Source organism: Sinocyclocheilus rhinocerous, unplaced genomic scaffold, assembly GCF_001515625.1.
Source record: "Sinocyclocheilus rhinocerous isolate Xijiao unplaced genomic scaffold, SAMN03320098_v1.1 scaffold2773, whole genome shotgun sequence".
NCBI lineage: Eukaryota > Metazoa > Chordata > Actinopteri > Cypriniformes > Cyprinidae > Sinocyclocheilus > Sinocyclocheilus rhinocerous.
This window is the reverse complement of record NW_015663019.1, coordinates 168,221-184,407: the sequence shown is the minus strand read 5'-3', so window position 1 is coordinate 184,407 and position 16,187 is coordinate 168,221. Positions and strand designations below refer to the sequence as shown.

At 36.5% G+C, this 16,187-nt stretch overlaps 1 protein-coding gene across 1 annotated transcript in view; it reads right to left on the bottom strand.

Moving 5' to 3' along the window:
• Positions 1-16,187, bottom strand: part of LOC107728740 (vesicular, overexpressed in cancer, prosurvival protein 1-like) — a 30,219-nt gene that overhangs the window by 7,538 nt on the left and 6,494 nt on the right. Inside the window, exons 2-3 of the mRNA XM_016539028.1 lie at positions 9,695-9,753; positions 116-193 (exon numbers count right to left, since the gene is read on the bottom strand). Of these exons, the coding sequence (XP_016394514.1) occupies positions 116-193; positions 9,695-9,753 (137 nt within the window). The remainder of the gene's footprint in view (positions 1-115; positions 194-9,694; positions 9,754-16,187) is intronic.

Sequence of the window (16,187 nt, the reverse complement as noted above, 5' to 3'; positions counted from 1 at the left end):
TTTTTCAACTTCGGAATTTCACGTTTAAGTCAATGTTACTTGCTGTTTCTTTGTAATTATTTGTGAAATTCATAAAAAAAAACACATGCTAAAAATGTAGAAAAGCAGTTCTTACCAGAAATACCAGAGTCTCTGGATGGAAAGTGCTCGGACGCAGCAGCGAGTCCCACAACAGTCCTCGTACGAGCGACATCTGTGGAGAAACCGTGAGTAAGAGGTCAAAACAGCTCGCTTCATTTACATTTACAACCAAACGTGTGCACGGATCCGGGGCCCTTCACCGAGAGCCGATACCATCTCGCTTACGCAAAACACCAACAATGATGAATGAAGCCGCGGCCAAATGAATACTAATACGTAACAAGATGAAGGATCGGAGGAGATCAGAGGAGTTTAAGATCCTCGGTTCACAGCAGCTGCAGGACATTTGGTGCAACTATAAAGAGTTCAGAAACCTGCAGCGATACCAGTCCCAAAAAAAATATCCAAATTTTTGAGATTAGAGTTGATCTCTCTAGTGCTGTCTGGTATGAAATCATCATTTAAATCGATGAATATATTAACCTGGCTGATAAACGCTGGTGTATTTCTGCTTTTGTTCATCTCTGATGCATGTATTGCTGATGATGTTCTCATTCAGTCATGCTGCTGTTAGCTGCTCTGATGGTAATAATCATGTTCTCCTGCCGCTGGTTCCTCATTAATGGCTCATTAAGTATGCTAATGCATCGCAGTCGTTCTGGTGGGGCTCGTCGGTTTCTCTCACCGCTCGGCTCATTTCACAATATGGCACAAGTGTTGTCATTGTGTCAGTGTGGAGCGACTGAATGCTGTTCCTCTCTCGCTCCACACTGACACAATGACAGCACTTTTTCTGTGAAGAACACTGAAAGCACAACACCCTTTTTCCAAGCTGTGCCAACCTGTGCGATGTATTAGCATACTTAATGAGCCATTAATGAGGAACCAGCGGCAGGAGAACATGATTATTACCATCAGAGCAGCTAACAGCAGCATGACTGAATGAGAACATCATCAATAATACATGCATCAGAGATGAACAAAAGCAGAAATACACCAGCGTTTATCAGCCAGGTTAATATATTCATCGATTTAAATGAAGATCAACTCTAATCTTAAAAATTTTGATTTTTTTTTTTTTTGGAAAGAAATCATAACTTTTTTGCATCAAGGATGTATTAAATTGCTCAAAAGTGAGAGTAAAGACATTTATAATGTGACAAAATATTTCTATTTCAAATAAATGCTGTTCTTCTGAACTTTCTGTTCATCTGTGAATCCAGAAAAATCTAATATATCACCGTTTCCACAAAAATATTGTGCAGCTCAACTGTTTTCAACCTTGATAGGGGTTTCATTAAAGTTAATTTAAAAATAAATTATAAAAAAAAAATTCTTTTAAAAATGCAGTCTTATGGTGTAACCATCAAGCAACAAATTAGTCTTCAATATAAACTAACAGGGTTAGTTCGGGTTATAAAATGGCATGGTAAAAAGAAAAATACACTTACATGTAATGAAGAAAATATTATTATTATACCATGCCATTTTAAAACCTGAAAAATATGACTTAAGGTTGTAAAATAAATAAATAAAATAATTTGCTGTCATAAACGTATCAAATTTAAGAGAAAAGCATGTGCTAAATGTATTATTCATTTATTTGCTTTGAATTTTTATTTAATTTGATCTATTTATTTATTTTTGCATGTCGGTTGCACCACATACATTAATTTTGGGGAACAACATTTTTTCAAAATTTTTCAAATATCACATTTCAAATATTAAAGGTCCTGTTCAAAAAGTATATTGTATAAGGATATATATATATTTTTAAGTCTTTATTAATTTATTGATTTAGCTGTTTTATTACCATTAATGAAACGTACAGTGCAGAAATAAAAGAGTTGTACAGTGCAAGCATGTTTAAACAGAAGCAAATAAAGTCAAAGCCTCAGCAGGGTTTGCACTGAAAGCATCAATTTAATATAAATCTAATGTCTCAAGATAGTCTTGAACAATGCATTCTCTCAGGGCCTACAGGAACAGAACAGGCTGTGATTCACATAAATTACAGGACTATCTCAGCGTGCATTCACTCACTCACTCACTCACTCACTCACTCACTCACTCACACACTCACACACACCACGCTCAACTCCAGCAGTCTAGACCATCATTTCTCACACAGTAAAACCAAATATCACAATGTCACATGTAAAGGTCAGCATTTTGTTTGACCATCTGCAAACCTGGAAACAAAGGTGGTAAAGAAAATGTGATGTTTGCTTGTGCAAAACATTAGTTTAGCTAAAGGACTAGTTCAGCTAAAAATAAAAATGTGCTCAAATAAGTAATGTCATTAACAATCTTGTGATCTGAGTCCCGTGTTTGATGTAGAGAATGACAAGAAGCCTCTTCCCTATAGTTGCTTCGCTGTGATCTGATCTGGTTCTTCTGCATCCAGCAGAGCTTGAAAGTTGATGCAGTGACAGGTCAACATGTTTCTCTCTGACTGCAGCTTCACGCTTCGGCGCTTTAACTGTGATGTTGATGGATGCCGTCTGCGTTGGTTTGATTAAGATGTTAAAAACACATTCATCCAAATGGAGAGACACAAGAATTAAAAAAAACAGTTCACCCAAAATGTATAGACCCTCATGTCCTTTGAAATCCTTCTCCACGTCAAGCAAGATTTCCAGTGAACAGCGCACTTTTTTCCCTCACAAATCATAATTCATCAAAACTTACGCTTTAAATCTCGAAGTTCAATCAAATAAAAAAATAATGAATAATGTGCTCATCTGGCATGTTTTTACTCAGCAGGCTTAAACAGTTAGACAATGTCTTATTTTTTAAACTGCAATATAAAATCCTACTCCTGTGATTGTTGGTATGCTGGGTAAAAACCACTGCCACTGTGGATGCTGAAGCAGATAATTAGCCATGGATGATGACCTTTCAGCAGAACATCTGTAACTGAAGGTCCTAATTACCAGCACACTTTAAAAATCGCTGCCCTTTGATTTAACGAGCGTAAGCGTCCGCATTGACTTTCTGATATTTACTGCAAGCCTTTGTTCAGTGAGGTGTAAAACAACTCTGAAGGAAGTCACGCCGCTTTAGAAATAATACATAAATATATACAGTTGTGATCAAAAGTTTACATACACTTTGCAATATAATGTTAATTATTTTACCAAAATAAGAGGGATCATACAAAATGCATGTTATTGTTTATTTAGTGCTGACCTGAATAAGATATCTCACTTAAAAGACGTTCACATATAGTCCACAAGAGAAAATAATAGTTGAAATTATAAAAACGACCCGTTCAAAAGTTTACATGCGCTTGATTTTTAACACTGTGTTGTTTCCTGAATGATCCACAGCTGTGTTTTTCTTTATTTAGTGATAGTTGTTCATGAGTCCCTTGTTTGTCCTGAACAGTTAAACTGCCTGCTGTTCTTCAGAAAACCCCCAGCTCCTGCAGATTCTTCAGTTTTCCAGCATCTTTTGCATATTTGAACCCTTTCCAGCAGTGACTGTATGATCTTGAGATCCATCTTTTCACACTGAGGACAACTGAGGGACTATTACAGAAGGTTTAAACGCGCGCTGATGCTCCAGAAGGACAAACCATGCCTTAAGAACCGAATTTGAAGATCAGGGTAAATTGAACTTAGTTTGTCTTCCTGGGAAACATGTAACTATCTTCTGTAGCCTCTGAAGGGCAGTACTAAATGAAAAAATATGATATTTAGGCAAAATAAGAAAAATTTACACATCTTCATTCTGTTCAAAAGTTTTCACCCCCGACTCTTAATGCATGGTGTTTCCTTCTGGAGCATCAGTGAGCGTTTGGAGACAGGGACAGAAAGCTGAATCATCAGAAATACCACAGTCTGCTCGCCACAATTAGCCTGTAAACATTACAGTTTGGGACGAAAGAAATTCACTGCCTTAAAAACAGCACTGCTGCAAAGAAAGACCTACGGTTGAAGTTTAATAGGCTTAAGGAGAAACGTCTATAGAAATCAATAACACGGCAACTTAATCAAGGGATTACTTTATTTTATTTATAAGGATGAACTTCTTTTGTCCCAAACTGTAATGTTTACAGGCTAATCGTGGCGAGCAGACTGTGGTATTTCTGATGATTCAGCTTTCTGTCCCAGTCTCCATCCCTCCTGAAAGATTAAAAGCTTACAGAAAGCCTTCTCTGATCTGCTCTGGCTCGAGTCAAACGTCGCAGGCGTGCTGTGAGCATCGGAGCAAGTGCTGCTGTTCACATTAGAGATGTGAGGGATCAGGAGCTTTATTGAGATCCGCTAGTGAGCGACGCCTCGTGGTACCATCAACAGAGAGGCTCAAAATCACTTTCCAGAACATTTTCATTCACTGTTCCCGGCTGGTGGACTGATCTTCCCACCCCTATCCGGAATGCTGAATCCCTGACAATGTTCAAGCAACAGCTGAAAACTCATCTCTTTCGAAGCTACTTGACTTCATTATAAAAAAATAAATAAAAAAAATTCTCTCTTTACTTATTCCTTCTCTTTCTAGCTTGTACTTATTTGAACAATGTCTAGAAACTTGGTATTACAAGCACTTCCTGTATCTGTTTGCCTCTTTAAGAAGAATCGCTTTATGTATCCCCCAATTGTAAGTCGCTTTGGATAAAAGCGTCTGCAAAATAACTAAATGTAAATGTAAGGACAATATACATGAATTAACATCTGTAAATGTGCCAGAATTAGCCAAAGGACTAATTTTCAACTGGCCAGATGTTAAAAAGGCCATAAAACATTAACGTTTTCAGTGATGGAAGACAAAAGAAAACGTTCAGCACAATGTTCACGCTGCACAATAAACCCATCAGGAGCTCTCAAACTCTAAAAACCTCCACAACAGTGCTTTGTAATGGCAGAAGAGTAAGTAAATAATAGCAACATTTTATTTTTATTTATTTATTTATAAAATGTCCCTAGAAAATATTTTGGAAACAGGATATCTGCTCATAATTAAAGATAAATCTTTTTTTTTTTTTTTTGCATTTTGCTGTAAATAATTATTTGTCAAAGTCTTAAGTAAAACAGTGATTAATGGAGAATGTTTTACAAGAAAATACTATTTCAGTCTTTTTACATAAAGGGTCACAAAACATCAAACTACTGTTTCTGAGATTTTAGCAGAGGTGTTTGTGTTGCACATCATAGAAGACAATGTTAGCATCCGTTAATTGCAATTGCTGGAGAAAACAGGTTAATTTTGAGCTTTTTTCTCCATGGCATGTTTAGATGGAAACACAAAATGTGCCAGTCAGGGAGTTAAAGGGACAGTTCACCCAAAAAATGAAAATTTGCTGTTAATTTTATCACCCTCAGGTCAGAAGCTGAACATTATTTACAGCATTATTACCTGTAATCCAGAGCCTCTGGCAAACGGTCCGGAGTGATGTCCGGTTCACAAACGAATCATTAATTGAACCGGTTCTTTTTATTGAACTAGATGAACCAGTTCACCAGATCAGACTGAAGCGGCTGGAGCAGCACAGATCTACAAGTTACTCAATCAAAACTCACTTTCAGACGCCTGACAGTCACTCCGATTGGAAATGAGCCGAAATAGCTGCGTATCTGATCCTGTGATGCATGAACTGATTCAGCGCTCCAGTTCCTCCAACAGAACACTGAACTGAGGAAACGGTTCGACTCGGACCGATGAGCCGCTGATATGAGCATGTGTGAATCGAACACTTGAATGAAGGACTCAAATGAGCGTTTTTATGGTTTCTCATTGTTTACGTAAAAAGGTGAGCTGATGAAGACGAGTTTATTCACTTTATATGCTTTAGACATGTAAAACATCCATGGTTCACATCATTATTGGGTGCTTTAATAATATAATTGCGTATACGTTACGTCATCACATGAATACATAAACGAACTAGAGAATTAAACCAGTTCACGGGAAAGAATCAGATTTCCCTGAAGCTCTGGATCACAGCTAATAATGTTGTAATTAATGTTCAGTTTCTTGCACAGACTGATCTTTTCGCTTCATAAGACCTCAATATATCGCCAGGAGCCGTGGGTATTAATTTTGTGTTCCTTGATCTGCTTTTTTATTCTCAAAAACAGACAGCCATTGACTTGCATTCTATGAATTACCAAGGAGCACGGTTTCAGCTAAAAATCGTCTTCACTGTTCTACTGAAGAAGAAAAAAAAGTCATCAACATCTCAAATGGCCCAAGTAAATTTTCATTTTCATTTTTGTGTGAACTGTCCCTTCGAGTTGAGTTCACACACAACAGGACTAATCTGAGCTCAGCAGGAAACAGAAAGGTGAGAGCCATCAAACCTCTAAACGTCCTTAAGACTGAGTTTTACCTCTGCATTCAAAGGTGCCAAATCATTCAACAGAAAACGGGCTTCCAGTGGAGAATGACCAGAGGGGAAAACATCAAAATTCAGGCCCAATTTCAGAGTGTCAGGATCTAGGCTTCGGTTACGTGATGGGTTTGCCCTCTCACACGGATGCGACGCGTGTTCCCTCACCACTCCAGCATTTCCCACTGCGCCCGACTCCTGCTTTACCTGCACACCACAATGCAAAGCCATGCAATCACATCCAACAAATGAACAGCACTGCAGGTATCACACCAGGACACACTCAGAGATAAAAGCAGGCCAACAGGATGTTCAATCTGGCACAAATCCTTCGACTTATGAACAGAAAGAACATGCAGCATTATAATTGGAGGCCTGCAATGAACTCCTCACAGACTCCAGTGGGACAGAACATCAGCCCAGAGCTCTTAAAGGGACAGCTCCCCAAAAATCAAACATTTACCATCATTCTTCATTGTTCCAAACCCGTATGACTTTCTTCAACTAGCTGCTCTTTTACATTCAAATACAATAAATGATACCGGAGCCTTTGAGCTTTGAAATAAACCAAGTGCTCTGAATCCATTCGATAACCTTCTGTGAGGAAGTAAAAAAAAAAAAAAAATTATATTTATTATTATATTATATATTGTTATATAATCTACCACAAGATCTTCATGTTATCTCTTCACTCCAGACCTTTAAAACTGCTCTCAAAACTCACTTATTTACTGTACAATGTTTCTTAATTGCTTGCTTGCCTTCATTTTCTGTTCTATGCTTGTTTTGTAACTCATCTTGTATATTGCATATTATTTCACCTCTGTCTGCTGTTTGGCTGTTATTAATCTGTTATTTACCTTATGTAAAGCATCCTTGGGTATTTGAAAGGCACTATATAAATAAAACGTATTATTATTATTATTATTGTATTATATTTATTATAATTCATAATAATAATTATTATTAGTATAATTATTGTTATGATTATTTTTGTTGTATTTTTTTGTTATTTTACTAATATCCAATCATTAAAAAAAAAAAAAAATCTAATTCACATTTAATAATTTGTATAACATTTTAAAAAGCTTAAAAAAAAAAAACGCTTAAAAGGTCAGCCAGCTATTATCATGTCAATTACAAACATTAGGGGTACTTTTTACTCCAAATCCCATACTTTTACATATTCTTCTGTTACTGAAAGAGTTGTTGTGCTACCAAGTGGTTCAGAGGAAAATAAAATCAAATGTGCCTTTTCCCCCGGTGAGCCTGTTGGACCCCACATGTTAACTCAGTATTATTTGTAATGCATCTCTTCATTTGTTCCTCCTGTAGACCACACATAAACATCACAGATGCATCAATAAATGCATTCATTTCAAGAATCCCTTCTCTAACTCTTGATTCTCTGACTGGATTCTGGTCCATATTTTGCCTCCTCAATTCAGCTGAAATATGAACTGTAGTGAGGCTTCACCACACCCATAAATTATAGAATATTTTCTCTGAATCTTCCAAGTATACATAATTATCGGTTATTGGTATCGGTGATAAATTATAGAATACCACAATAGATTATAGAATATTTTCTCAGGAGCTTTTATTGGTGGGCATTTTGTTTTTGTAATCTGGCTCTCAAAATTCATGCAAAGATTTATCAGCCAATATATGAGTTATGGGCTACTAAGTACACAAAATTATCGGTATCGGCCAAAATGTTCATATTGGTGCATGCCTAAAAGAAAGCCACATGGACTTTGGAACAACATGACTACATAAGAACAGAATTAACATTTTTGGGTAAACTAAGCAGATATAACCGTCTGTCCTCATCTGAAATCAGCCATGGTATTTTTCTTATTTTTGTGGTCAGTGTAGAAATATAAAAATAGCCTGAGAGTGTCTTTTCTTAGTGCTGCTGTGACGAGGTCCCTCAGATGGAAACATGGTCTCATTTAACTCACTTCCAGCAGCCCTGAGTGTGTGTCCGTGTGTTCTGATTCTATTCAAAACACTGCTGTTATTGGTAACTCAAACTAAACCTCTTAGTTGGCTGAAAAAATAAAATATAAACATTAGATGAAAAACAAACTTAAAGAAAAAAAGTCACATTTGCATCTAAATGAAATAAAGTAAGCTTAGGTTGAAGTATTAAAATTACTACAAAAAAGAAAGAAAGAAAGAAAGACTGATATAAATTAAAGCTTAACAGAAATAACAAACCCAAAACTAAAAATGACAACTAAAGACAAAAGCACATAACTAAAATTTAAACTAAAATGAAAATGAAAACGGAAAATATAAAAATACAAGCAAAAATACAAATAAATAAATACAAATAACTGAAAAAAATTATAAATACTATATTAGTATATAAACAATAATAAAATAACAAATATTCTGGAGAGCAGTAGGTACGCAGGTATTTTGATTGCTGATTAGTGGTGAACATTAAAGGTGCTGTATGTAATTTTTTTTTTTTGACTGTACTAATGCATAAAAATACCATAATATATTTGCCGATATTTAGGAAACATGCCATGTTCAGATACTTGTTTCTCTGAAGAACAATGCTACAGCCAGGTATTCTGCTTTGAAAATGTGCATTCCGTGTCAGAATGTCTGTTTTTGTTTTTAACTGTGTGACTCTGCCTACTGCCAATTTACCCAATAGTATTTCAACCCCCTGGGTTGCCAGTTGGTGGAAAACACAGCATATTGCAGCCATGGAAGCCAGCCAACGTACTGCGTCAGAGATCACAGATTCAACCCGACCTAAAGGCAACGGGTGAGAGTGTCGAGTCTGAGGAGGAGGGGGCGGGAGAAACAACTTTCGGATTTTGAATCTGGACTGCAGTACTCATTTCAGCCACTAGCTGTCAATATTACATACTGCACCATTAAACTTTTGTATATCCAGTGGCACAGTCAGACTTTAGGGTACTTAAATCTTTAATGTACCTTGTAGTTATAAACACGCTCTATTTCCAGAGCTGGCATTATCTCATTAACTAGTTGTTATCTTTCCATCAACAAGCAAGCGCAGTGTTAATGAACACAGCTGATGGCAGATTTGAGGCTTAAGTGAAGGTAATGTCAGATTTTCTTGGGTCAAACCACAGGCTCATCACGGTGGCACACCAAAGATGAGTTAATGCGTGCTGATGGTGGATGCAGAGTGAAGATTTGAGGTAATAAAATAAGAGACATAAACAAAACCACTGTTTGCAGATGAAGAGAAACTGTCAGAGAAAGACACATAAAAGTGATTGTACTTACATGAAATAGATGGGGTATCCTCCTTCAAAATACCAGCAGTACTTCTTTGCTTCTATGCACTGCAAAAAAGAAAAGAAAAAATCAATTAAAATTATTAATAATTATAAATTGTTTAGACAATATTCTGAAAATGTTACAACATTTTTATATTTTGATTATTATTTTAATAACATTTACCACATCCTGGGTAAATCAACTACATATTCACATTTTTTGCATCCCGGTTTGAAGCGGCTCCAGAAGGTTTCTGGACACTGAAGTCACACTTAAAAACATCTGAATGTCATTGTAGCAGAAGCAAAAGATCAAAGCAGGTGGAGTCTGCAATTCATCAGACAAGACAATGACATTACGAAAGGCAAACAAATGAAAGCACACGCTGTGAATCACTGTAAATCTGGCATCCTCAGCGAGGCATTCGCTCTCAGAAGAACTAAAAGAACTTCCTCTGGCTCGTGAGAAACTCTTCACAAACTAAACAAACCGCAGATCAATGAGCTCAAGAGTCGATGGCTCACTCATGTTCTAACGGCTATTTCAGTTTGAGGGCGTATGAAACAAGACTTCTTTTGTACATACAGTGCAATTTAGTTATTTAATTTGAAACTGAACATTTTTGCAGAACGTTAAGAAATACAAGGAAAGGAAAGAAACGAGTGCCTTCCATAGCATCCAGTTTTTGAATCACTGTCAGATATTCCACTGTTTGCACTCTTGTTGTGCGCTGACTGAACATCACACTGAAACACAAAAACTTGATGACGAAACCTTCATGAAATATGAAGGAATTTTATGTATTTTCCATATATCCGGAAAATGACCTGGCAGAAAATTACCAGTACACTTTGGTTTTTCTACAGATTTTTTTTCTTGTTAATAATGTATGTTCCTTTCTGCACTCTATATTTCTAAAATTGAAGGCAAAGAGTTACAATTATTAATATATATATATATATATAAAAATACATCATAATATCAAATATAATATAAAAAAATATATAAAATATAAAAACACAATTAAAAAGTATAGTGTCAGTAAGATTTTTTTTTTATAATGCATCACGATTTCCACAAAAATATTGTGCAGCACAACTGTTTTCAACATTGATAATAATCAGAAATGTTTCTTGAGCAGCAAATCAGCATATTAGAATGATTTCTGAAGATCATGTGACACTGAAGACTGGAGTAATGATGCTGAAAATACAGCTGCGCATCACAGAAATACATTACAGTTTAACAGAGATTCACATAGAAAACAGCTGTTTTAAACTGTAATAATATTTCACAATATTCCTATTTTTACTGTATATTTGATCATATAAATAAAGCTTTGGTGAACAAAACAGACTTCTCTAAAAAACATTAAAAATCTTACAGACCCCAGACTTTTGAACTGTAGTGTACACGTAAAAAAGTAAAGTAAAAATAAACCCCTAAATATTAATATTTTAACTCGTCCTGCAGCATTTGTACTACAGATGTGAATGACATCTCAAAATCTGCCCGCTTTCTATTACTTTTCTAAGAGACTGGACTAACAATATTTGACTGGTGGACAATAAAACAAAGAAAATAAACTGCACTTGACCATAACATAATGTGGCTCTTTTGACTTGAGCCAGTAAGCATAAGCAAACACACAGAACACTTCAGTAACCATATAGCAACGTCCAAACAACCAAACACAAACTGACTTATCCACAATCAAGCAGCAGCCATACTGACTTCATGAATATAATATAATGTATGTGTGATGTAAATGACGTAAAAATGCAAAAATAATTTATTTATTGTGCAACTTTTTTTTTTTTTTTAGGTTGATTTCATTTCATTTACTGCCTGCAATATAAGAGAAGCAAATACACTTAAGGTTGTAAACATTACTTTTTTCATTCAGAGAGTTTTTCCATCATTTGAATTGTGTATCATCATGATTCGCAGACTGTAACCCGCTGCTGTCTGTGAATCTCTGAGGTGCAGCTCCGTTTAGCTTGTGTTTTCTCAATCTGAGTGGATGAAGAGTCACTCATGAACAGCAAACTCCCGTATCCCATTACACTGGACTCATCCATCCATTATGATGGACGGCAGCACAGCCTGTCAGTTCAATAATCAATACAGCTCAGCCGCTGTCAAACGCTGCCATCAGGGCATCTTCACCACACTGAGAGGAGCCTTCTGACTTCAGACACACCACTAAAACAGTGCATGTCTGCCAGATTTCCCAACGTCCAGTCAGAGGAACGACAGCAGCATACAGGAGAATGATGGAAACAGCAGCGACTAGAGAGGGAAGTTTGAATCCTAGCAGACACTTCCAACAGTGCATTAGATGCACAAATCCCAATTCGCAAATTAAAGGGATAGTTCACCCCAAAAATGAAAAGTCAATCCAAAAGTCGAATCCAATCAGAGTTATATTAAAAACTGTCCTGGCTCTTCCAAGCTTTATAATGGCAGTGAATGTATGCCGAGATTTTGAAGCCCAAAAAAGTGCATCCATCCATCATAAAAAGTGCTCCATATGGCTCCGGGGGTTAATAAAGGCCTTCTGAAGCGAAGCGATGTGTTTGTGTAAGAAACATAACCATATTTACACCTTTATAAACCATAATCTCTAGCTTCTGCTAACTGTCGTAAGCGTGTAGGATGTAGCATAATTTGGATCTTATAACATAAATCATCTAATTGTATATTAAATCAGTGTTGACGTTGGCTGAGGTTCAGCGATTCAACCCTGTTACATAAGTTATTGCAAGTAAAAATAAATTAATAAATACTTTTTATTCAAGAGTTTTTGTCATTAACTATCATTAATTAGGCTACATTTGCAACCAATCCATTTATATATATATATATATATATATATATATAATGTTGATGTTGATGTTTAATGCTAAGATGTATGTAAATATGTCTCAAATATTGTCAAAAAATTGCATATTCATATTAGGGCTGAACGATTTTGGAAAATAATCGAAATGCGATTTTTTTAGTGCTTAGACCGATCAGTGTGTGTCATCAAAGCTATAAGAGAGCTGACATCTCCTTATGCTTTCTCTCGCCGTACTTTGATGTCATACACCGATCGATCTTCAAGTCGAACACACCTCTTTACTCTCACAGTGTCACATGACCGAGTGTAGTCGCAGCCTCTGCGGTTGAAAAATCACATTTTTTCATATCGCGATATTATCGCAAATGCAATTAATTGTTAAGCCCTAATTCATATTGCATATTCAAAAAATTGCAACTTCATATTGACCTTTTTGAGGTTGACACTTAAAACACCCTGTTCTACTGGCAATTTGTTGAATACATAAAAAAAAAATCCTACATGTGGAAAGTGCCAGTAAAAACAAAAAACATCAAGAAAATGAAACAAGGCAGTTTTCCATGGCAGGCGTTAGTACTTCAGCATTAGTCATGTAATGACTAACACTGTGAACTGCAGCAAAGTCAAAGTTTACAGTGCTGATCTGAGTGTTTGCCAAGCAATTTGGGCCTGTGATGAATATGCATTAGACATGTCTATGCCTCTTACAAGTCCTACTGCATTGGATGCCGGTATCAGCCACTAACACAGCAATCTGAAGGTCTACTTTTTACCTTCCGGTGTTCAGAAAGAGCTAAATTAATTCCTACATGCAAACCTAAAATCAATATTCATGCACTTATGAGAAGCTGTTATTTGCAGCAGCAGCATAATGAAGACAAACAAAAGAGACATGACGAGTGCTGAAACTGTGCTGGCAAACCGAGTGTTTCTGTCCTGCTAAGCGCTTTGTTGATGATATTAGCTGACGTGATATATAAGCTGTCTCAGTGAGCAGATCCTAAACGGCAAACTGAACTACAGTCAAAAGTCTGGCTACTGTACATGAGACTAGAAACTTGTGATATTACATTTCATACAGCCATGAGATTGTGTTTCGCCAGGGCGAATGAGGGCAAACTGGGATTCAAGGCAGACAAAAGATTCAACAGTCAGAGGAACGGCTTGAATGTGTGTGGGTGGAATTATCCAGAAAGCAAACATCTCCCGTCACTGCATTTGGCACATGGAGAAATGACAGAGATCTGATAGCGAGAGAAAGGTCACAGACGGCCAATTAACCCCGCGAGTCAGCCCAGAGCTTTCATTAGTGCTATGGGTGCGGCTGGCTGTCCTCAACAACACCGGTGTACCGGCAACTTACTGTATGTGCGGCTGAATAATGGAGTGAAACGTGTGGCCAAAATGTTGTATATGCATTAAAAATACATTCTGAAAAGTAAGCATAAAACACTCCTCACAAATATGACTCATCTGGATGCTGATACAGATTTCCTAACACTTACACTGAATAGGTACAGTAGCTACACTAATAAATTCACCCATGATCATCTGAACAAAATACGAGTCCAGCAGTGCTGGAGAATACAAAATACAATTAAAAACACCCTAATTTATATAACTGAGTGGAGAACATATTAATCCCTTGTGAAAAAGAAGTACACTTTTAAAAAGAGAATTTATTGCTCAGGAGTCGAGTGTGATGATTCCCTGCATCTGATACAGCATTCATTCTTCAGCTCAATCTCATATTCACAACAAAACATTAGTCTGAATGCCCGCTGAGGAAAGCCATATCTGTGGCTGTGTCTTTATTACAAGTTATAGCACAATATAAACGTGAAGGAACATGAGAAGGCGTGAAAAACAGTATAATTTAAATAAACTAATGCCTCATTGTAATTAAAAAGATGATTGATCTGTCATGCCACATTAAAGAGCGTGAAAAGCACATTATTGTAAGACATATTGTTTGTAGTACGCTATAAAACTGACAGAATTTGAACGCTAAGACTTTGTTTTATATTAAAAGTAACAAAAGCACAAAGGTTATTGCTATTATTGGGTGGCTGGCACACTTCAAATAATGAATGCATTCGAAGATGTGAAATATTATTTCCAAGCATCATGTTCCTGCGAGTATATGACACATGCTATGATTTCTGCTAATAATCCCATATATATTCAAATCAGTTGCCAGGCCGCCGGGATTTCTCCCGGTGTTCCCGATCCGGCCCATTTCCATGCACAATATAGACTATACTCTCAAAATATTATAACTTTAATCTCGTAATTGCTATGACTTAATTCTCGTAATTTTGACTTTATTCTCAAAATATTTTGACTTTTGACTATTCTCATAATTTTGAATATTTTCAAAATATTTTGACTATTCTCATAATTTTGACTTTATTCTCAAAATATTTCGACTGTTCTCATAATTTTGACTTTATTCTCAAAATATTTCGACTTTATTCTCGTAATCTTATTTTTTTAATTTGTCGTTTTAAAAAGAAAAAAGAAAACAACTCTACAGCATTTTCAATGCATCTGACATACTGTAATGCTACTGAAAAAAGGGTACACATTCACTATATTGACTATGACTTTTACCTCAATAAACTCCTAGTTTGCTGCTTATTGATAGTAAGACAGTTGTTGTAGTTGTTAAGTTTATGCATGCTAATAATAAGGAACTAGTTAACAGGGAGTAGAGTTCCCTAATCTCAAGTGTTACCAAAAAAAAAAGTTAGGTTTGCTACATTCATTTTCTCCAACACTGCTGGGCAGATCATATATAAATATCCACGTCAACAAACAAACAAGGGCATCGGCAGACCTTCTGATTCTCTCTGGGATAAAAATAAAGCCTTGGTCATACTGTGCTAATGACGCACATTATTCCACTATGCATGAAAAGAGAAAAAATTAAGTTTGACACCACAGTTTTGGGCAAAATCCAGTCAAATCTCAAGCCCTTCTCACCAGGGAAATCTAGCGGGAAGAAGCAGTCTGCTGTTTGTGAGTGCTCTCAGGGCTTGAGTTGTGTGTTTTGTCTAGAGAAACAATGTCATTACCAGCAGAGGGATGAACGCCAGCCTTCTCCAGCAAGGAATCGCAAATGCTCTAATTGCTCTTGGCTAAAGAAGAACAGTTTCATAAGAGAGGCCAATAGGGACGAAAATCCTATGGGAGTTTGCTGGTTTAGATTAGGTTGTGTCTCAATCCTATTCCGCCTCTTCCTCAGCAATAATGTCCTGAATCCTCTCTGTATTAGGCATACATTGGAAATGGTTCCAGTTAATGTGGAGGCTGGAAACTCCTCACAGAACAAGGACATTGTGTCTGTTACAACATCCTCTCAGACGGTTCGCCCACGGACAGACAGATGCATATTGTACAGAGAAACGGTCAGCCTGCCAAGCCTTCCTCTGACTGGCTGCCTTTAGTTAATGGGCCAGCGACATAATTGTTTGACCCATATACTAATGTATTCTACAAAAAAAATGCATACATTTAATGACTTGAATACAGAATACTTATACGATTATCATATTTTCAATTGAATAGAATTCTCAAAACAAAGTCAATTTATTTGTACAACATAGTGTTGTCAAAAGACCCGGTACTTCGGTACCAAGTCGGTACTAAAAA